Source organism: Diplodia seriata (genome assembly GCF_021436955.1).
Source record: "Diplodia seriata strain FDS-637 chromosome Unknown scaffold_6, whole genome shotgun sequence".
Taxonomy (NCBI): Eukaryota; Fungi; Ascomycota; class Dothideomycetes; order Botryosphaeriales; family Botryosphaeriaceae; genus Diplodia; species Diplodia seriata.
The window spans coordinates 2,751,158-2,773,481 of NW_027117313.1; the positions used below are offsets into that span (position 1 = coordinate 2,751,158).

Genomic DNA, 22,324 nt, shown 5'->3' on the forward strand with positions numbered 1-22,324 from the left:
GCCATGCCGCTCGGAAGGAGAAGAAGAAAAAAAAAAGGCCCAGAAACCCTTCTCAGATGCCGACGACCAACGTCCGGATAAGAATGAAGAAAAGGTATAATGCCAAGCGAAGATCCTCACCAGCCCAACGACCCATGATCACCGAGGCCCCCAGACATGCAACCGTCGCCGGGCCCCCCCATGCGCAAAACAAGCGAGAAATCCGGACCATGCTCCTCGCCCATGTGAAGAAAAAAAAACATGCTGGAAGGGTAGAAAGCGGAAAAGGTAGGGAGGAGAGAAGAAGAAAAACAATGCGCGATGTCGTCACTCCGTCAGCAGCTGGCCGCCTGCCGTGAGGCCACCCAAGCCCTACTACCACCACCTGCACGAGGCAACAGTAGCAGTGTGGAAAGCCGTGGGTCAGCCACCGCTGCTGCAGCAGCCCAAGGATTGCAGGGCGTATGCACGACCTTTCGCGAAAAAGGGCCGTTCCCCCGCATCAACGCCCGAAGCGGTAAGAAAGCCAAACCCTGACCCCGCCTTCGAAAGCTCAGGGAAGCAAAGAGCGGGGATTTCTTCTTTCCACCGCCGTTCCCTTGGGGCCGAAGCGCGGCAATAGGCCGAGACATGCGAGACATCGCGCCGGATCGAACAAGGAAACAACGAAGGAGACCACCACAGCGCGTTATGCGCTGCTACGCTTCCTCCGGGGTCATCTGACCAAGAACGTGGCGAATTTCAAAGACGTGCCGACAAAGGGAATTCGTGACTGCGTGCTCATGCTCTCCGTCTCTACGCCTCGGCGTTCGCCGAGTTGCCGTTCCAGGTCAGTGTCGCCGTGTACATGGCGCGGGTCGAGGAGCCGCCCGGGTTGTACGAGTGGAAGACCAGGTGCTTGGCGTCGCCCGCGATGCTGGCGCCGCCGGGCGACCAGAAGCCGTGCTTGCCCTGCGAGACGAAAAGCGGGCCGTATTTGGTGTATGGCCCGGACACACCTGTTGGCGTCACGCGTTAGCATCTTGACCGGTTCCATGTGGCACACAATACTTACTGTTTGCGATGGCGTACGTCACGTCGTAGTTGATCGAGTAGAAGCAGTTCGAGCTGAAGAACATCACGTACCGCCCGTCGGGAAGCTTGGCGATGCTGGGCGCTTCGACGAGCGGGCCGTCGGCGTCGTCGCGGTCGAGCACCTGGTAGGCGCCGCCAATCTTGTCGATTCCGTTGCCGGCCACCTTCTGCTGCATGATGGGCGTTTGCTTAATTGGAGCCACCGTGTTGCCACAGGTGCCACCACCACCGAGCGCGTTGCCCTGTCACACGAGATGGGTCAGCATGATTGGAGAGGCTAGCAATTGAGGCTGAATGCGAACTGACATCAATCTTGTACGTGACGTAGCGGGAGCCATCAGAGTCAAGGAAGCCAGAAGCATCGATGGCGCCACCCTGGTCCGTCGGGCAGGCCCATGGGTCCGACTGAGCCGTGTAAGGGCCCTCGATGTTGCTGGAGGTTGCAACGCCGGTGCAGTGCAGTGATGTGCCAGCACGCGAGGCAGCAAAGTACATGACGAACTTGCCAGCATCCTAAACGAGTCGCCGTGTCAGCAGCATTTCCCAATCGGGATGCGGGCATGAGGTGAGAGTGCATACGTTCTGGATGACATCGGGCGCCCACACGGCCGGGTTCGCCGTGTTCACCCAGCCAGGCAAGTTTGGAAGAGCATCCTTGCCCAATAAAGTCCAGGAATTGAAGTCCGAGGATTTGGCAATTTGGACGTGCGTGCTGCCAGAACCGTCGTTGCTGTTCGTGGCGAACGAGTACCAGGTGCTGCCGACTTTGATGAGAGAAGGGTCGGGGAAGTTTGATCCAATGACGGGACCAGCTACAACGCGCTTCTCCACCGGAAGGCCGCTGACAAAAGGGGCTATCGACAACAGTGCGGCTGCACCCAGGGCGGACAGCGAGAACAGCATGTTTGAAGTATGTGCAATTCGGAGAGGGACCGGTGAATAATTACGCGTCAAGAAGAGAAGCGATATATACTCGAGGAGCAAGGGAGTCCGGCTGGAAGGGCTTGTGGAGATGGTGACATGAACGAAGGACGGCAGGAGCTTATAAGTACTCGACAAAGAGAGAGTGCATGCAGAATGCATCCAGTTGCGCCGCTTACAAGCGCAGAGGTCAGCGTGCAAGAACCACTGAACACCAAAATAGATCATGGGACGCCAAGCATATTGGAAATTGAGGCATTGTGACCCTCTTCACCGGCCTAGGGATGAAAGTGGAATCGGCGCGGTGACTTGGGCGGTGGAGGAGTCTGCACGGCGGCCGACCCTCGGGCTCGAGGCCAAGGGACAGTGCCGCATCCTCCAGGGCAGGGCCATGTGGCAGTGACGCTCATTCCATCCTCCGTAGCACTGCCGAGCGAGCAGAGCTGCTGTTTGGCTGGGCGGCTGACGGCCAACAAGGTCTTACTGAGCGGCGGGTCCCCACTAGGATATTGGCTCGGCTGCTGTTGCTGCAATGCTTGGCTGTCTCAGGGATGCGAGCGGTGGGATTGTCGCCACAGCACAACATGGACATGGACCTGGAAGCGGTGAATGCGGCGGGCTGGGCGTGTTGGTCCAGAGAGCGGGTGACGGCAAGGGGCCGGCCGTCTGGCGCGCCACGCAGCCATGTGCCTGAGCAGCACGCGGGGAAGATGGTCGACGATCCCGTGAGCAGGTGCAGCGCAGGTCGACCGGGCCTTAGCTAAGCTCCACCAACAAATGAGGTGCGCGCTGATCGCCGGCAAGGCTGAGCAGGTAAGCAGGCCGTGGCAGCGAGCGATCTGAGGATGGGGACTTGAGAGTCGGGATTGGCCTGCCGGAAACTGCCTCCTCTTCTTGCACGAGGCGCATCATGCCGATCCAGTGCGTCCGCATGCTTCTGCACGCATGTCCTGCACGAAAAGGCCGGCGCCTCAGCCGGCACCAAAGCGCCAAGCTCGGCGGGAGCTGTCACCGTGGACGGCGGAGGATCCGAACAGCCACTCGCCGGCCGCCATCAGTCATCAGCCACGCCCAAGGCGTCTGCGATCCGCGCAAGGGGATCTGACCGAGCGGCGGGCGCCGGCGGCGAGCGTGCGGCGAGCTTGCGGCCCAAGGATTCGGGGCGGTGCAACGTTGTTTGTTGTCTGACAACATCCCGGGCACCATGACATCGACCCACAGCCCCGACTTCTCTGTCGCCGTGTCTGTGGACGCCCCGTCGCCGGTATCACCAATGACGCCGCCTCAGGAGCAACACATGCCAGAGCTCTGCACCACTCATGCGCTGTCAGCAAGGCGCGCGCTGGAGAGGGGCGCGGCCGTGGCCCGGGCAGGCAGCCATTGTCGAGGGCGAGAGGGGCACAGGGGCAGCCGCGGAGCAGGACGCTTGGAGCCGAGAATGCTGCCGTCGAGGTGGGGCGCGAGAGGCGCGATGGTGTTGGTGTTCGAGCAGGTGCGGTCGAAGGAAGGTGCCCACCAAGCGAGTCAGTTGCCCGAGCGCGCGCCCCGTCGCCGCCCGTCAGTGCAGCGTCCCACGTCGGACAGCAGACAAACACCTTCCACACCTGTGCCCAGAGGCAAGCCCGGCTGTGCGCGCGCCCTATCGCTCTCCTCTTCTCTGCCCAGCCAATCGCCGCGTCCCGCCCACATGCCGCCCTAAGCCCCGCCCAGCAGCGCGCTGGCTGTCTTGCGACCGCCCTCACCACAACCGCCCGCACATAGCGACCGTACCACCATGGATCCGTCCGATGCCGACCTTCCCGTCGCCGACCCCGCTGGCGCTGCGCAGGACACGGTGCCCCTGGTGCCTGTCGGCGTCGACGAGGCCGACATGATGGCCCTGCCTCCGGATCCGGCCACCGACCCGCAGGCCGAAGAGACAATCGCCCAGCCCGGGCCCGAGCAGCAGAGCCTCGATGGCTCCCAGCCGCAGGCCCCCGCTGACGGCGTGGCCCTGCCCAAGCGGCCCGGCCTCAAGCGCGACAAGTCTGCCCCCGCCCCGCAGCGCCTCCCGCCGCCCGCTCCCCCCGCGCCGCCCCTCGATCCGAGCCACCAGCCCACCGATTCCCTGTCGCTCATGCAGCTCAAGAAGCTGGTCACCGACATGCCCAAGGTCGAGCCCACGCCGTACGCCTTCGAATACGAGGATGCCGCTTCTTTCGAGGTTGAGATTGAAGAATGGTTCTCCTACAGCGTTGAGGAGCAGGCCATGCTGCTGAAGGCCCAGTCGTCCTTCGTCGAGGAGTGGGTCGCCCTCGAGGATGGGACGCTGTCGAATCTGGCTGCTTATGAACAAGGCGAGATGGACTGGGTCAACGCCCCTCCCGCGCTGAGAGAGCAGCTGACGTGTAAGCTGGTCTCCGGCCTGGCGCAGACCGACAACAAGGAGATGCGGTTGCGGAACCTGGAGGCTTTGGTGTATATTGCCCTGGGCTGCTGGCATGAGACTGCTGGTCAGCCAGGCACGTCTACTGCTGAGGGAGAGCAGGAGCCATCTTCACCGGCCAATGCTGCCGGCAAGCCTTCAAGTTACGTCAAATCAGAGGTGCAAATATACTGGATGCGCAATGGAGTTCAATTGATTGATGAGTGTAACGGCATCCATCACATTTATGATGTAGCCCGCGCAGCCTGTCTGCGCGAATTGTGAGTGGCCGGCCGCCTGCTTCTTGCACCTGCAACTAACACAATCCAAGCGCAACCGATGTCGTCGAGCAGGAGATCGCTGCCCAAGAGGACAAAGAGTCCGACAGGAGAGAGCTGTGGTGCTCGCTCACCCTTATGCACATGTTCTACGAAATCGCCCGTACCGATCCCCAGCAGCCTTCCTATCTTCACAAGTCTCTTAGTAAGCTTCTCCTAGCTGCAGGTCTCCTACGCCTCTACTGACTCCCTGCAGCTCGACTAAATCCGAACGTCGTTGTGTTCATGATTGAAATTATCACGAGTTTACGATGGGACGATTCCATTGGTCCCCCGTTACATAAGGTAAGATGCAGCCTTGCATCGGTCTACACGTGGCATTGACGAGGGACAGATTCTTCTCCTAACCTGGAAGGCCATGTTAGTGAGCTTTGGCGGCCTCAAAGAGATTGAGGAGCTCAAGTCAACTTTCCGCGATCCAAAGGAAGAGACGGCAGACAACCGCGGCCAACCTGTAATTACAGCATCTCCCCTTGACTATCACGTTTTCCGCCAAGAAATCAGTTCCAAGTACCCGGCTTACAACCCCCCGCAACCGCTCTTCCCGCTGGAGCCCGAGAACAACTCCATCCTACCGCCCCTGAAGAAACACTCTAGCACGATCCCGGAAACAAATTCCTTTGGCCCTGGCATCTCCAGTGTGGGCAGCGGAACTTCGATTCTGTATCAGCCCGTCCACATTGCGACTCCAGCGCCCTCACCGCCCCCGTCGCCCGCTGGTCCTGGAGGCAAGGGCGGTAAGAAACAAAACTACCAGACCAACCAACTTTTCCCATTCCTGTATCCACCCTTGGACGCATCCAGCAACAATCTCGGTGGTAAGGGCTCAACTGATCTGCAGGATATTCTTGTCGGACGCAAATGGGAAGGGAGTGACATTCCTGCCTCTATCATCGAAGCCGCAGAGCTGTTTGCCAAGAGAATGCGAGCCACGCGGGCAATGAAACAACTATGGGAAGAGCGTGCGCTTTTCATGAAGTATGAGCGTGGATGGACCGGATCCGAGGACACCGATGTCGATCCGTTTAACCTCAATAGCAAGCTTGAAGGTCTCGTGCTCGAAAAGGACAAGGTCGATGATCACGTCGCTGCCAAACTTGATCAGATTGAGAAGTTTTATGTGAGTATTATTTTCTCAGTGAGCCCTTGAGTCGCTGTCACTGATATGGCAAAAAGGCGACTGTCCTTCCGCACTTGCAATCACTAGTGATTGTCCTTCTCAGGACTTTTCTTTCTCACCTAGCAACGCTCGCTTTGCAGAACAGCAGCCCTAACGCCATGTCCGGCGGCGGCTTCCAGGACAACCAAAACAGCAGCTCAGGAAACAAACCAGACGGTGGCCTCAACGGAACTTTGCCCGACATTTCAAACATCCCACTTGAGGACTTGGACAGGATGAGAATGGAGGAGATTCAAGACAAAGCCGCATCAGGAATTCTCATCCTACTGCTGAAATGGTTCAAGCTGTCTCACGTGCTGAAGATGGAGTACCTGACGCAGTTGTTGGTGGATTCCAACTACATTCCGCTGACACTCAAGCTGCTCCAGCTTCAGGAGATCGAGAAGGTCATCAACTACAGATGCGACAGGGATGACTTGAGTTTTTTCACCTTTTGCTACACACACTCCCGTGCAGGCGCCAAGGACACAAGCCTCGCCGCCGACGCACCACCCGCAGAGGGGGAAGAATCGCCCGACGAGTCGGCACCGCCACCCATCAAGCGGCGCCGGTCCGACGACCTGCTCGCCGACGAACACCAAGACCTCGCCGACGACGAGGCGGCGGGGGGCAACGACGGCGGCGCCTCGTCGTCGCCCAACAGCCAGCACAACGCGGGGGGCGGCGGGCCGCCCGAAGTCGACGAGCTCGGGATGCCGCTCAACCAGCTCCCGCTCGAGCCCATCACGACGTACTCGTGGCGCAACTTCTTCAGCAACATCAACCTGCTGCGGATCATGCAGAAGGTGTGCAAGGAAAAGGCGCACCGCAACCTGATGCTGGTGCAATACAAGTCGTCGCAGTACCTGCGCAAATCGCTCAAGATCCCGCAGCCGGCGCTGCGCCTGTACACGCTCAAGCTGTTCAAAAACCAGGTCCCCTACTGCGGCCGCAAGTGGCGCCAGAGCAACATGCGCGTCATCACCGCCGTCTACCTGCACTGCCGCCCCGAGCTGCGCGACGACTGGCTCGCCGGCTCCGACGTCGACGCCGACGTCGACGAGAGCGTCCCCCTCGAACAGGCCCTCCGCGCCCTCACCCACTGGTTCAACCTCAAGCGCTACCCCGAGCGGCTCGGCGCCGAACCAGGCGTCCTCGATCGCGATCAGGATTTCTTTCGCCAGGAGCTCGAGAAGATGGGCTGGAATACCGCGATGCAGTTGGATGAGAGCGCCGCTGCCGCCCATGCCGCACAGCAGCAGCAGCAACAGCAACAGCAGCAGCAGGGCGCCATGTGGATGGGCGCCGATGGTCCTGCGCAGGGGGGCCACCACCCCGGTCATGCACAGGGGATGATGATGGGGGGTGGCCAGGATGTCGATGTGCAGTGGGAGGGCGTTGCTGCGCAGGGGGATGGCGGGGGTGGTGTTGGTGGTGGCGGTGGGCAGCAGCAGTGGCAGGGGTATTGAGGTTTGAGTGTCGTGTGCCCGGGGAGGGGAGGGTTGTGGTGGGTGGGTGGGTGGATCTGATACCCGGGGGAAAAAATGTTGATATGAGACTGTGCTCGTGCGTATGTGTGTCTATGTGGTACGACAAATGTGAGGCTCGACGATGATGATGCTGACGATGGAATGATGGGAAGTGTGTGGGTGGGTGGGTGGTAGCATCTCGGGATATCACTTCCCGTTAGGGCAAGGTTCGAGGCGATAGTGTGTGCGTGCGTGTCTTGTAGGTTTCTAATGGCATAAAGACGCAAAGAATGCTCGTGCTGGTTTTTCTTTGAATGAAGAAAGGGTTCCCGGGTTTTTTCTTTTCTTTCTTCCCCCGTGATGTGATGGCTCGCCTCGCTCGTTGTGTCACGTTACGATTGAAGGGTGGATGTAGTGTGGGGATTGACGCTTGTGGTGGGTGACTAGTTTCTCGCTCGTTAGGTGGGATGCTGCTAGTGGCGTGGCGTGGCGTGGGCTGTCGGACGAGGAGCCTCACATGATGCTGCTGGCTTCGTCCTGCATTGCTACCACCTACCACCGCTGCTATATATGACGGGCCGGACCCTCTGTCTCCTTGCCTTCACTCGCTACTTCTGCCAGTGTCATGCATTACACAGAGGATCATCACTATGCGACTGGGGTGCTGAAACAAGAAGCCGACGAGGATTACTGTGCTGCGCGTGTTCGTTGGAACCCACGCAAGATACGTCGACGTCTATGTCGTCAATCTTCATGCTGTTCGTCTTTTCGTTGAATGCAACTCGTACTTGATTTGAGTTGCCGAAGGCCATCATCGCGGGGTCTTGCTGTCCTTCATCGTTTGGAGGCAATGCTTTGCGGTCGACAAATGCACTTCTCTGCTCTCGAACCTACTTTCCGGCAACCGGACCAAGGGACAGTTGGTCGTTTGTGGCAGTCTCTAGTAGTGGGGTCTATCGTCAGGATTGTGTTTTCCGCATGTCCCTCTCACTTTGGAAACGAGAAGCCAATGTAGATGATACAGCGACAGCTCACTCCGCCGAGATGATTTCATTTTATACCCAGAAAGGCAGGTGTGTCAGGTGTTTCGAGGCTCCAACGCACGGATGATGACGTAAATCGGTGTGCAGGTGACAGAAAGGCTTTTGAGGTGCGCGTGAGAGCACCATGCTGGCTTGGAGGAGTGACATGGGGTCGGGAATGGCCTCTTGGGGTAAGTTGTTTAAAAGACTGAGTCGAGTTCTTCCCTGTCGGTGCATATTCTGCAGAGCAAACACTCTAACATCTACTACACAGACTGGGAATGGCATCACTGGCCCTTGGCAGCCTAAGATTTTGACTCGTCGATGCGGCCCCATGGACCCTTACACGCGTCTGAGCTTTGATGAAGCACGTTGCACCGAACGACATCATTATGGATTATTGAGGATAATCTGCAATTTCCGTCTTCGCGGACTCTGCCATCGAATGACAGTGATGATGAAGGCATTCCTCACTTTCCGAGCCATCTACAGCAAAGCCAACGAATGGCAACAAAAGTAGGCTGGAACAGTGGACTCGTGTGTATTCGCCTTTAACGACGATACCCGCATTCAATGCGATTGGTGTGGATTCTTCCGTGCCAAGTTGGAACACGTGGTGCCTTTTGAGCATCGCTCGTCCAGACATAATGACACGTGATACCCTGACACCCGGTTCTGTTGTGTTGAGACTGGTAGTAGTTGACAACTTGGGCAAATCCCCTCATCAGGGCGGTCACGCTGTCACGGTACGGAAAGTTACGAGTCAAGAGCGAATCGGCAATCAATTGCGGAATACAAATACAAGTCGCTAAAAAGTGAATGAAATAAACAAAGAAACGAACTTCCCGCCTCCCCGCCGCTCGGTGGCGGTCCAGGCAGCTCTTCCCATCACCAATCCCCCTACATACCGCCCGTTACGCGTAAAAGTCGTATCAGTCCCAAGAATCTACGTCTCGCCGTTCAGGCAGTCGATGGTCTGCTCGCCCTTGGTGCAGGCCTTCAGGGCCTGGGTCATGGCCCAGTTGGAGCAGCCGGCCGGGGTGAGGAAGGTCATGTGGGCCTGGCCGTTGGCGTCGCGGCTGCAGCCCCAGTCGCTGACGTTGTTGCAGCGGCCGCGGATGTTGTCGAGGCAGCCGTTGCCGCACTTCTTGTTGTAGTACGTGTCGTTGTCCAGGTAGACGCTCCACTTGTTGGCCATGATCTGGTAGTTCTGGCTGGTGCACGAGTTGGCCCGGCGGACCAGCTTGTTCGAGGGCGCGGCCGCGCTGGTGTCGATGGGGCTGCCGAGGGCGCCGCCGAGGGAGAGGCCGAGGACGACGGTGGTGATGGCGGAGAAGTGCATGGTGGTGGTTTGGTTTGGGATGGTGTTGGGATTGGTCGTGGTGGATGTGCAGAGATGGATTGTGATAGTGTCTGAGACTTGTATTGGAGTGTTGGAGCTGAGTGATGAGTTGAAGGCCGGAGAGCACAGCAGAGTGTCTGGTTATATACTCGATATCTGCTTCAATGAAGGATTGAGCTTGCATCGTACAGTCTCTTTTCGTTTCAACAAGTGGATTCCGGACAGAGTCTAGCTCGGGCATGGGGGTCAATCGCAAGTGGGCCCAAAGGATTGCGGAGCTCAAAAATAATACGAGGGTCGGTCCTATAGGTGTAAGGCGTGAAGTTCTGCTCTGATGTGGCACGTCCCCCCAGTGCAACATCCAATCATATGTCGCGGTCTGACGTGGAGAGTGCACAGACCGGTGCACAGTACATACATCAGACAAACAACGAAAGCAGTCAATACGGCAGACAGTGTATATCATTGCATATGAGGGTCTGCTGCATCTGGGACTCCAAGACGGTATTTACTGGACTTGAAACAAGTTTAAAGACGCTTCAGTGTCCCGTTTGTTCCAGCATCTGGTCGCTTGCGTGGCTCAATCCCCACACCAACCCACCGCCTTGTAGGATTTCACTTTTTTTCCTGTGCTCAGCAAGCTCGAACCACACTGCTGCCCTACAGAATAGCCGCCTCTTCAAATCAACCCACCGGCTATCTAGATCCCAATCTAGACTGCTGCCCCTTTACTTTCTACCTTGCCGTCTTTTTGCAAGAACCATATTAGGAATCGTCAGTGCTTCCGCCCCACTTAGGGCTCTTCCTTCAAGACGACTACGAATCATGGACGGAAAGAACGTTGGTGGTTTCTCGAAAACATACGGCACAACGGCTCCTTTCGTACACGTGTGAATCCTACGTGTCCGTACCCACGACGCCAGCTTCCATCCTCAGTGTCCGGAGACCTCAGCGAATACGCTGACATCCGATATCACCGAGGCTCTAATTCAATGTTAGTATCTCAACAGTCTTATCACCGAGAGGCTCCTTCTTTCCCGCGTAGCCTTTTTGCAACTCCGCCCGGGCTTCACGGATGTTTCTCAGATGTTGCTGCCTGGGGGCACCGCACGCTCGCTGATTTCGCTATCGATGGCCATGGCCAAAAGAAGATCACATGGCACGGCTGCTCCAGCTTCCACTCTGATACCGGGCTTCTGACGAGCGGAAAGGCTGCTAGACGTGTGCGCTGTTTGTTTGTGACCAACAACCGCATGGGGACCTAATTCTGTGATGCAGGTAGCTCAACTAATGGGAATTTTGTCCTGACCCCACGTGATAGTGGGTGACATATGATGTAGCGAGTTTGTCATGTGGCAAGGATGCCAATGGAACCGAGCCAAATACATCTATCCTCCGTTGTGCGCTTCTGAGTTCGTGCGACTGCCTACGAGCTTGATCCTCATACACAAATGCAGTCGATGAAGACTTTACTCCCGTGCCTTTGTCCTCTTTCCAATGTTTCCCAGACACGAGACTTCATATCAAAGGCCCGAGCTGGAGCATGAAGTACATAAAAAGCTGATGACCCTCAGCAAATCGCTTTCTTCATGAAGGTCTGCAGGGCCGGTCCACGTTGCTGTTCATCACTTCCAGGAAACAAAACATTGCGCACACCTGTCAGGCTTTCCCTGGCGAGTCGGTATGGTGTCCACCATAGGAAACCGGAAAAGAGTTTGCTGTTTTTCGCTGGTGGGAACGAACTGACGGATTGCAAAGATACAGCGATCCAGCAGAACCAAGATCAGGCCTTTATAGAGGGCGGTACGACGGGGCGAACTCGGGCATGTCTCCGCGCATGCTGTAAGAGGGAAGCGCGTGGCAGGTGGTCACGGCGGTGTTGCCTTGCGTGTGGCAATGGAGCACACACGCGTACATGTCACTGGCGGCTGGGCGAAGCTATCATGGGGCCTCCGGTCACTGGGAGGGCCTGGCAGCTGGTCCGCGCGAGGCTGTTTAAATAGTCTTGCAACGGCTCACCTATACTCCGTCGGTGCACAACTATGAGCGGCGAATCGAGGCAGTCTGATGTGGTCAGAAAGATCCGCGATTTACTGTTCCATTTACCGAGTTCGGCTTTTACTCGCTCCTCCGGTAGTCTGTCTCCATATTTGCCGGCACGGTACCCAAGCCCAGGGAGCCAACCGTCTCTTTGTACTTCTGCAGAGCTGCAGCAAACCTACAAGACGATGTGGAGCCACAAGCGCCGAAAATGCTGCTCGCCATCATCCAAGCCGACCAGTGCTGATCCCCGAGATCCACCGCGGACTGGAGCCTTTCAATGGTCGCTCCTGGGAAGTCTCGCAAGTTAGCTCGTACTTCCTGGCAACGCAGTGGAAAGTCGAACTTGTGTGGATGGGTCTTCCTTGCAACAGCATGGAAGCGCTGTGGTGAAGTTACACCGGCTTCGCAACCGGTAAGGCCGCCGTTTTATCTGCCGCTGGCCGGCTTGCGCATGCCTCAGAGCGGGGGAGCCTGCAGGTGTCAGGAGCGAGTGACACGGTCCCGAACTGTCCTTGTGACCCGTCAGGTGATCGATGAAGCGTTCACGTGGGGAATGCGCCGATAGCTCGGTGCTTCGCCGTACGGGGATTTCATTGCCTTTTAAGAACCTTCGGTTGTGCTCAACATGCTATTCAGTGAAGTGGGTGGGTTCCAGCCATGCGAACATTATTCCATGAAAAACTAGATGGTCGACTTGTGGGGAGTGCTTCTCCTGTCATATTCGATATCCAGTCACTGACCATCAATGAATGGCGCAACCATGTCTATCTACAAAATTGACTGATGCGGCGCATCGTTGCTGGAGATTGCGTGTCTTCAGCATCATGACTTACTTTTGCTGAAGCAACACAGACAGTGAGAAGGCATTTGCGTTAGACTGAAGTGCTTGGAACTGTCTGAGTAGGTCTAGACGATGCTAGGTACGACACTGCGGGCGGAAGGTTGGTTTAGAGTTTCATTGTAAAGCGGCAGACAATAATTCCTACCACCAATACGGCATTTGTCCCACCTCGACCCGAGGACCAGCTCTTCGTTGCTCGGCTGCCAAATGTTTGAGTGGGAGAGCGAGAGAGTGAGCGAGAGAGATACCGCCGGTTGCCATATATAAGTCGGCCAAACCGCGGCTTTCAATATCTCCGCTAGCTCAGTTGGTAGAGCGGCTTCTGGCGTATCAAGTAAGGCCTGGACATAGTCTGTAATGGGTTGATAGCGGCTGGAGGAGGACCCTGGGTTCAACTCCCGGGCGGGGACATCATCATTCTTTTTTCCTTTTTTCTCTTTTGCTTCTCCACCCACCAGCGACAGGCCAGTTGCCATTCAGTCATCAGACAGTACTCACTCAAGGTGGATAGGCAGACAGAAATCCAAAAACACTCAAAGCCACCCACCTTCCTTACCTTGGTCTAACACGCTCACATTCTTTCTCCTCTGGTCAGCTTGAAGATTCACATGTATATCCACGCATATGATATATATATATAGCTTACAGGCTGTGTCTTGAAGAAGGCCGGCCGAAAAAGCTAACAGTAATCCGGCCGGCTGGGCCTACGCGAAACTTGTACGGGAAAAGAAAGTATGAATGGTGAGTGAGAGTGGTGGCAGCAAAAGGTGAGTGATGCTGACGGCCTTGAGAGAGAGGACAAGCTTGGCAGTCGTCACGGACCCATTAGTGGCGGCCAGCTGCGATAATATGAAGAGCGCCTGTAGCCATCATACGGGGACTGGTGGGGAGCATGCCCACCTGCGTCATCGGGTGAGGAATAGCGTCAGAGGGGTGATGGTGCAAATTCCACAAGAGCACGAGCCTGCGGTAATGGGAAATGTGGGACACTACCTACCAGCTCGGATTCCTGGGGTAAGCATGGGGCATTGTAGCCATGGGTCCATGAAACACTGGTAGGATGTATAAGAAGGCTTGCTATAGCTTCAACTACGTCTGTGGCTTCGTCATCTTGACGAGGGGGTGGAAGTGACGGGAGGTGGTTGGCAAGTGGAATGAAGTCCGTTTTTAAATAGCTCTGCTGCTTGAGTGTTGGACATTCCGACGAAAGACCTTCTTCGAGCGCAGAGGCCGAGTTCATGCATTAGGATGTTGACATGATCCGAATACGATGGGGGAACAAATAAGGTTGCCGCACCCTCATGTGTTGTGGAGCTGCACGAACCAACGAGACGATGATACACTACTACACCTTCAGTATGCGGCCGCGGTGAAGCGTCGCGCAGAAGATCTTGCCTGCGTCTTGGCCACATATGCCAGGGGACTCGGGGAACAGCGGGTCTTGGCAGTCGACGGCGGGAGGACCAAAGTACATGTTTTCCGCCATAGCCGCATTGTGGTCCGGATATCTGCTGACCCACCACCCCTTTTCTCCGGTCTCCAGAGGGGTCCAGTAAGGTATGGCGGAAGACTTGGTATTCTTGGCGAGGTGGTATGCGTATCCCAAGGGTCTGGCTCGGGGCCAGTGGGAAGCCGCGGAAAATCAGCCAAGAAAGGGGAGGGTTGCACGGGCGAGCATCAGCGAGGAATTCGTTTGCGGAAGGTATGAAACATGCGCCATGTTAAGCGTGGCCGAGGACAGCCAAGCGGGCACAGAGCGCAAGGAGTGGACCAGCTCCGCCGTGGGGTGTTGAGATGGGTGGTGGAGGGGGGAGGTCCGCCCATGAGTCGGTTCGTACTAGCCTTGTGGAAGAATATCGAAGGTTGATATGCGAGATGAGGTGACGTGCAACGGGAAGGCTTGGCCTGGCTCGCGCTCCGCTGCGGAGGTGGAGCGCGTCGGGCGGGGCGAAGATCCCTCGCAGATCATGGTCTTTCCCCTCAGTCGCTAATCAACCGCGCCGTATCATCCATCAAGTGCCGAGGAGCCAGGTCGAGAGGTAGAAGGTGGCACACGGCGGACTCGCTGCCAAGCAACCGCCACGAAGACTTGTCAGTTCTCAGCGTTACGCACCGAGGTAGGGGGGATGGAACATGTAACGCACGCAGTTGAAGAATGACACCATTTCTGCCGGCGACGAAAAGCCATCGTGCGGGAACAGCAAGGATAGCACTACGCGATAACGGCGGCGCTACCCCCGCACCGCAGCCCGCTTGTAAGTGGAGCCGCGGGCGGGCAGAGGCGATTGGGCCGCATGCCGCCAGTGATGCGCCAGGGATACAGCTCCTCTAGCGTCATGGTGCTTTGCTCCCCTTGTGTTTCTTTCCCGCCCGCCGCGCGTGCGAACGCCCGTCGTCTGCTTCACCGAGCTCGGGCGGGCAGTGGGACGCGGCGAGGCTACTGCGCGAGGGCTGGCCGATGCATTGACCGGCGCAGTCTTACAAAGACGGCCTTTTCGCTCAGTCAGTCAGATGATGCCGGCCGACGTTCGAACTGGGGTGGTGCGCTAGCGGCTAGGAGGCCCAAGCTCCTGCGGGGACTGAGTGTGGTTTTGTTTCTCCCCCTCGATCCTCTGTATTTGCTGCTGCCAGTATCACTGCGACCAGCTGCCGCTGCTGCTGCCACTGGCCCCGCGCGCCCCGGGCCCTCGCAGCTGGCTCCGCTGTGCGCGGCGACCGAGGCTCGTTGCCGCGCATGCCATGCAGCTGCACGCCCGGCATGAATGCTGCTGCGCTCCCGAGCCCATGCGGTCAGTCATCGGGTGCTGGCGTATTAGCCGGGGCAGGGCTGTAACGATACCGCCAGCACATGCTTGTTTGGCGGCACGGAGCGAGGTGAGCAGCTGCGGACTGGCCACTGGCTGTCGCTGCTAGCGCAATCCGCGCTGGTGCTCCGCACGCGGGATCGAAGCCTCGACGCTGCGCTCCCAGGGTACGAGCGGTAGACAGGGAATTGGCCCAGCCCGGGGGTAGATAGGGCACAGCTTCGCTCGTCATGTATGCAGCCGCCCTTTTAAAGCCGGCCCGCTGCCCCTCACGATTCTCCGGCGTGCTGAGTGACCGATTCCTCGCCGTAATCCGCCACAGCGCTCGCTGCCGCCGCTCTCGCCGTCCGCCGTCGCCCTGCACCATCGCTGCTCGCGCGCGCCGGGTGTTGAGACCAATTGCCCGCCATTGGGTCCGGGTGCCGCTGGTAAGTGGTCCAGAGAGCCGTAGGGCTGTCGCGCGTGGAGCCGTGGGTGGGCCCCTGCAGGTGCCGGTGTTGTTGACGGCAGCTGCGCTGCGAGAGCGGGCTCGTCCCACGCCCCAATGCCCAGCTGCGCGCCCACAACAAATAAAGCCGCACGCTTACCTAGTGCAGCACCTGCATTCCATCTCCTCTCGCTCGCCAGCGCTTCTCCCTCTCGTCCTCACCCTCGTCGCGCCCAGTTTTAGCAGTACCGTCTAGCGCCCTATCGCGTCCTACTGCATTCTAGCTGGTGGCCACCATGGCGGACACCAACAGCAGCTCTGAGGGCGCTGCCCCTCACGGCACAGGCGCCTCCGGCGCGGCCTTTGACGAGAAGAAGCACCACGACGAGAAGCCCAAGACCATGCCGCCTTCCAAGCCCGGCGCTATGGACGACGACGACGATGAGGAGGAAGACATGGACGCCCTCATTGCCGAGCTCGAGTCCCAGGACGCCAATATTGACCCCGAAGAAGAGGAAACCCAGCCCGGCGGTGCGCGCCCTGTCCCTGAGGAGCTGTTGCAGACCAGCACCGTCACCGGTCTCTCCAACGACGAGGTTGCCTCCCGCCGGAAGAAGTACGGCCTGAATCAGATGAGCGAGGAAAAGGAAAATCTCATTCTGAAGTTCCTCATGTACTTCGTTGGTCCCATCCAGTTCGTCATGGAGGCAAGTAGATCCGCCCAGTCTGTAGCCACTCGATACTAACGCTGGCTTGTGCAGGCCGCCGCCATTCTCGCTGCTGGTCTCCAGGACTGGGTCGATTTCGGTGTCATCTGCGCTCTCTTGTTGCTCAACGCCACTGTCGGTTTCGTCCAGGAATTCCAGGCTGGTTCCATTGTCGACGAGCTCAAGAAGACGCTTGCGCTCAAGGCAACCGTTCTCCGGAACGGTGCTCTCACTGAGATCGAGGCGCCCGAGGTTGTGCCTGGTGACATCCTCCAGATCGAAGAGGTGAGACTCCGCCCAACACAATATCACGCCATTGGTACTTGCTGACGCAAATCTCCAGGGCACCATCATTCCCGCCGACGGTCGTGTGGTCACGGAAGATGCGTTTCTCCAGGTCGACCAGTCGGCCATCACGGGCGAGTCGCTGGCTGTCGACAAGCACAAGGGTGATACCTGCTTCGCTTCGTCGGCTATCAAGCGCGGCGAAGCATTCATGGTCGTCTCGGCTACTGGTGACAGCACCTTTGTTGGTCGTGCTGCTTCTTTGGTTGCCTCCGCTCAGGCTGGAACTGGTCATTTCACCGAGGTCCTGAACGGTATTGGTGTCGTCCTCCTCATTCTAGTCATCTTCACCCTTCTGATCGTGTGGGTATCTTCCTTCTACCGGTCAAACCCCATCGTTACCATCTTGGAGTTCACTTTGGCCATCACCATCATTGGTGTCCCTGTCGGTCTCCCGGCGGTTGTCACCACGACTATGGCTGTCGGTGCTGCGTATCTTGCCAAGAAGCAAGCCATTGTCCAAAAGCTTTCGGCCATTGAGTCGCTGGCTGGCGTCGAGATTCTCTGCTCCGACAAGACTGGTACTTTGACCAAAAACAAGCTCTCGCTGGCAGAACCGTTCACTGTCGCTGGTGTCGAGCCCGACGATCTTATGCTCACAGCCTGTCTGGCTGCTTCCCGCAAGAAGAAGGGTATCGATGCCATCGACAAAGCATTCCTCAAGTCCCTGAAGTACTATCCCCGCGCCAAGAGCGTTCTGTCCAAGTACAAGGTCCTGGATTTCCACCCGTTTGACCCTGTTTCCAAGAAGGTGCAAGCTGTCGTCGAGTCGCCTCAGGGAGAGCGCATCATTTGCGTCAAAGGCGCTCCACTTTTCGTTCTGAAGACAGTCGAGGAAGATCACCCCATCCCGGAAGTCATTGATGACGCCTACAAGAACAAGGTCGCCGAATTCGCCACCCGTGGCTTCCGCTCTCTTGGTGTTGCCCGGAAGCGTGGTGATAGCTCGTGGGAGATTTTGGGCATCATGCCCTGCTCGGACCCGCCTCGTCACGACACAGCCCGCACTATCAACGAAGCCAAGACGCTCGGTCTTTCTATCAAGATGTTGACGGGAGATGCTGTCGGTATTGCCCGTGAGACGTCCCGCCAGCTCGGTCTTGGAACCAACGTGTACAATGCCGAGCGTCTTGGTCTCGGCGGTGGCGGTGAGATGCCTGGTTCCGACATCTACGACTTCGTCGAGGCTGCAGACGGTTTCGCCGAGGTCTTCCCCCAGCACAAGTACAATGTCGTCGAGATTCTGCAACAGCGTGGCTACCTCGTGGCCATGACTGGTGACGGTGTAAACGACGCGCCGTCGTTGAAGAAAGCTGATACTGGTATCGCTGTCGAGGGTGCTTCGGATGCTGCTCGTTCTGCCGCCGATATCGTCTTCCTTGCGCCCGGTTTGTCTGCCATCATTGATGCCTTAAAGACTTCCCGTCAGATTTTCCACCGCATGTACGCGTACGTTGTGTACCGTATTGCTTTGTCGCTCCACTTGGAAATCTTCCTGGGTCTCTGGATCGCCATCCTGAACACCTCTCTCAATCTTGAACTCGTCGTCTTCATCGCCATCTTCGCAGACATCGCCACCCTGGCTATTGCCTACGACAATGCGCCCTTCTCCAAGACGCCTGTCAAGTGGAATCTGCCCAAGCTCTGGGGTATGTCGGTCCTGCTCGGCGTGGTCCTGGCTATCGGTACCTGGATTGCTCTCACGACCATGTTCCCCTACCAGGATCTGCCCAACGCAGCCCACCAAGGTGTATCCGGAGGTATCGTCCAGAACTTTGGTGTCCGTGATGAAGTCCTTTTCCTACAAATCTCGCTCACGGAGAACTGGCTCATCTTCATCACTCGTGCCAATGGACCGTTCTGGAGCTCCATTCCGTCGTGGCAGCTCACCGGAGCGATCCTGATCGTCGATATCATCGCGACCTTCTTCTGCTTGTTCGGCTGGTTCATTGGCGGCGAGACATCGATCGTGGCCGTGGTCCGTATCTGGATCTACTCCTTCGGTGTCTTCTGCGTCATGGGCGGCGTCTACTACCTCCTGCAGGACAGCGTTGGTTTCGATAACCTGATGCACGGCAAGTCGCCCAAGAAAGACCAGAAACAGAGGTCTCTCGAAGATTTCGGTAAGTCCAAGAGCCGTAGCATCAAATGGCGTCGTCAAAACGTGCTAACGGTTCGTGTCAGTCGTGTCCCTCCAGCGTGTATCCACGCAGCACGAGAAGAGCGCCTGAAAAGCGAGGCTCGTTGCGTCCTGTCCTTCTTACTCTTTTTAATACTATACCATTCGATTTGCAAATTAAAGTTGGCTCGTAACAGCAAGGGGGAGAAGACTCGGCAGCGGTGGAAAGGATAAGATGTGCGTTGTGGATACAGAAGATGAAGAGAGGTAGTAGTGTATAACACAAGTGCTTGGAGGCCCAACGATCCTTTGTTTGCATCTTGGGGGGACGTCGCCGATCCCGCCGCCACCCATCTCTCGCTAGCAGCCTATGTTCGGCACATACTTATCCTTCCTTCCCCGCTTCTCGCGTCGGTAATCCTGGGCTTTTAGTGTAATACCTCTTTGAGTTATTGATGGATAGAGGCAATGAAAAAGGCTTCGTTGAGCGCGGCTCGTGCAGCATCTTGGCCGTGACGCTGATGACTGTAGATGGATGGAGGTGTGTGTGGAGGCGCGCCGGTTCAGGGGACGACAGGAGCCGGGCTCACCTCGACCAGCCTGGCCGTCGAGGACGTAGAGACACGGGTCTTCTTCTTCTTTCATGCAGCCCAAAGGATCCGTGGCGCGACGACACAACGACAAGGGTTTCATGCGTCGCCCCTCCTTCGACAACAACCAATCGTAGACCGCAAGCGGGGGACGACAGGTTCACATGAGCGGGCGTCCGTTGTTGGGCCACAAGGCCAGAGCATCATGCGCATCATCGCGCAGGCACGACGGGGACCGAGAGCTTGCAACGATCTTCTCGTTCGCTGGGTACGTAGAGTGGGAGCAGCGTGCCCGGGAGCGAAGGTTGAAAATCTTTGAAAAGTCTCCGAAGCTCCCGGCGCGGCTCCCGCCTCAGATCGGGGCCAGAGCTTTGAGATTAAGTACGAGCACGAACGGATTGTTCCACCCATCAACCACTGTGCATGCAGTTTGTTGTGCTGAGATGGATGTTGGAGAGCTATATCCATGACTGATTAATTCTCTCTCTCTTATTTTTTTTCTTTTAATTGCCGTCTCTGAGATTGGCGGTTGCTACCTAGATAGAGGCTTGCGGGCTCGGGGGCCGTTGCATCCGATCTCGGCTACGTCATAGCGTCAACGCCCGCTTTCGCTCCCGCTAAGGTGGGGTTCCCGAGGAGGGGGTCGCGCAAGAGTCGGGCTTGATGATGATGATGAGGCTTGCTGCCCCCCCTCCGCCGCTCGGTACCGCGGAATAGGCTAGTACCTATGCCAGCTAAAGGGTAACTGTGTCCGCGCCTCAATTGATCCGTAAGAAACCTTTGTAAGGCGAACATCCGTGAGTAATGCGTCGTGTTGGGGTTGTGACGAACTTAAAAGCTCCACATGCTGCCCCCCTCCGCTCGGGACCGTCGAATGAGCTATCGTGCCAGCAAAGGATAACTGTGTCCCCGCCTCGCAATTGATCAGTAAGGAAAGCTTGTATCGCGAACATCCGTGAATAATGCGTTGTGTTGGGGTTGTGACGAGCTTAAAAGCTCCACTTGCGGCGGCGGCGGGGGGAAGAGCTCTGGCTTCATCTGCCGTGCGGAGCCCCACTTCTACTTCTCTTTCTTCTCGCTCCACCACTTCGACATCGTCCCGATACCTGCACATCTGCAAAGTACCACGGAGAGCTACTGCTGCTACAGCTATACCCGTTCGCGCAACCTACTCCACCATGGCCAACATCAACACCCCCATCCCGAGCTTGAAGCTCAACGACGGCAACTCCATCCCAATGGTAAGTCAAGCTCTCTCGCTAAGCTTTATTTGCCTTGCCCAGTGCGCATCGGATGAGATGCTTACACGACCTTGGCTACTGCGGCTTACCGTCGGCATTGTGCTTGTTTGCTTGCTTTGCTTTGCGACGCACGACGCGCTCAGCAGACATGCTGACACCCGGCAACCCACCCCACCCCAGCCCTTCCATGTCTTGGAATCCCCCACGACCAATAAGCTTTCTTTCTTTCCGACATGAGGCTGACAAGCATGTATAGCTCGGCTACGGCACAGGGACAGCATGGTACAAGACCGGCGACGAGGCGCAGATCGACCGCAGCCTGGTCGAGTCGACCAAGACGGCCATCAAGCTCGGCTACACCCACCTGGATGGCGCGGAGATGTACAAGACGGAGCCCGAGCTGGGCTTTGCGATCAAGGAGAGCGGCGTGCCGCGCGAGAAGCTGTTCGTGACGACGAAGGTGTACGCGAACATTAAGAACATCAAAGAAGCGATCAAGCTCAGCTTGAAGAAGCTGCAGTTGGACTACGTTGACCTGTAAGTAGCACAGCGCCGCCACCACGAGATGTTTGCATGGGGACTATTTTTTTTTTCTGACACGAGAAACCCGCAGCTACCTCATCCACGCGCCCTTCTTCACCAAGTCGGACGAGGAGCTGCAGGCCAAGTGGAAGGAGATGGAGGAGGTGCAAGCGGCCGGCCTGGCCAAGTCCATCGGCGTGTCCAACTACCTGCCGCAACACCTGGAGGCGACGCTCAAGACCGCCAAGGTGGTGCCGGCCATCAACCAGATCGAGTTCCACCCGTATCTGCAGCGCGCGGCGCTGCTCGACTTCCACAAGCGCCACGGCATCGCCACGCAGGCGTACGGCCCGCTCAGCGCCGCCACCAAGGCCAAGCCCGGCCCCGTCGACGACTTCAGCGCCGCGCTGGCGAAGAAGTACGCCGTCAGCGAGGGCGAGATCGCGCTGCGCTGGTGCATCGACCAGGACGTCGTGCCCATCACGACGAGCTCCAAGGAGCAGCGCTTGTCGGATTATCTGCGCGCGGCGACGTTCAAGTTGACGCCGGCGGAGGTGAAGGAGTTGAAGCAGTTGGGCGAGCAGAAGCACTACCGCGGCTTCTGGAACGACATCTTCGAGCCGGAGGATAGGTCTTAGGTTGGCCTGGCTGGCATTGGGGATTGAGCTTCCTGCTGGGAACGGTTGACGAGATCACGAATGCGAAGTAGAGAAATATTAGTTGCTTCATGAGGGATCTGGTGTGAAGTCGATATGTTTGCCTCATCTAGTGCTCACTCTCATGACTAGCCACGAGGACCATCCATTGAGTGAAGTCTGTGCCCATTAAGCGTCTGTGAACGACGAGAAGCTATGACTGATGCGGCCACGACTTCGTCACGACGCAGGGACCGGGCCGTTGACTGTTGGAGGGCACCCACCACAGCACGCGCCGGCGATCCTCCGACGGAAGCTGAGAAAACTCACAACCCACGCGGG

At 57.5% G+C, this 22,324-nt stretch overlaps 5 protein-coding genes across 5 annotated transcripts; 3 read left to right on the plus strand and 2 right to left on the minus strand.

Annotated features, from left to right (window-relative positions):
- Positions 1-774: 774 nt before the first annotated feature.
- SLS55_006699 (uncharacterized protein) lies at positions 775-1,956 on the minus strand (the record flags this gene model as incomplete). Its single annotated transcript, XM_066778128.1, has 4 exons — positions 775-977; positions 1,034-1,295; positions 1,360-1,566; positions 1,633-1,956. The coding sequence occupies 4 exons, from the start codon at positions 1,954-1,956 to the stop codon at positions 775-777; spliced, it is 996 nt and encodes a 331-aa protein (XP_066632223.1).
- Positions 1,957-3,748: 1,792 nt separating this feature from the next.
- On the plus strand, positions 3,749-7,344 carry FAR11 (Factor arrest protein 11; the record flags this gene model as incomplete). Its single annotated transcript, XM_066778129.1, has 5 exons — positions 3,749-4,659; positions 4,710-4,861; positions 4,913-5,001; positions 5,051-5,836; positions 5,893-7,344. 5 exons carry the CDS (start codon positions 3,749-3,751, stop codon positions 7,342-7,344), a joined length of 3,390 nt encoding a protein of 1,129 aa, XP_066632224.1.
- A 1,968-nt stretch (positions 7,345-9,312) lies between these two features.
- SLS55_006701 (uncharacterized protein) lies at positions 9,313-9,708 on the minus strand (the record flags this gene model as incomplete). Its single annotated transcript, XM_066778130.1, has 1 exon — positions 9,313-9,708. One exon carries the CDS (start codon positions 9,706-9,708, stop codon positions 9,313-9,315), a length of 396 nt encoding a protein of 131 aa, XP_066632225.1.
- Positions 9,709-16,119: 6,411 nt separating this feature from the next.
- Positions 16,120-19,106, plus strand: PMA1 (plasma membrane H+-ATPase; the record flags this gene model as incomplete). Its single annotated transcript, XM_066778131.1, has 4 exons — positions 16,120-16,521; positions 16,585-16,815; positions 16,874-18,998; positions 19,060-19,106. The coding sequence occupies 4 exons, from the start codon at positions 16,120-16,122 to the stop codon at positions 19,104-19,106; spliced, it is 2,805 nt and encodes a 934-aa protein (XP_066632226.1).
- A 1,656-nt stretch (positions 19,107-20,762) lies between these two features.
- Positions 20,763-21,985, plus strand: SLS55_006703 (uncharacterized protein; the record flags this gene model as incomplete). The annotated part of the gene is made up of 3 exons (XM_066778132.1): positions 20,763-20,825; positions 21,082-21,362; positions 21,439-21,985. The coding sequence occupies 3 exons, from the start codon at positions 20,763-20,765 to the stop codon at positions 21,983-21,985; spliced, it is 891 nt and encodes a 296-aa protein (XP_066632227.1).
- Between the last annotated feature and the right edge of the window lie 339 nt (positions 21,986-22,324).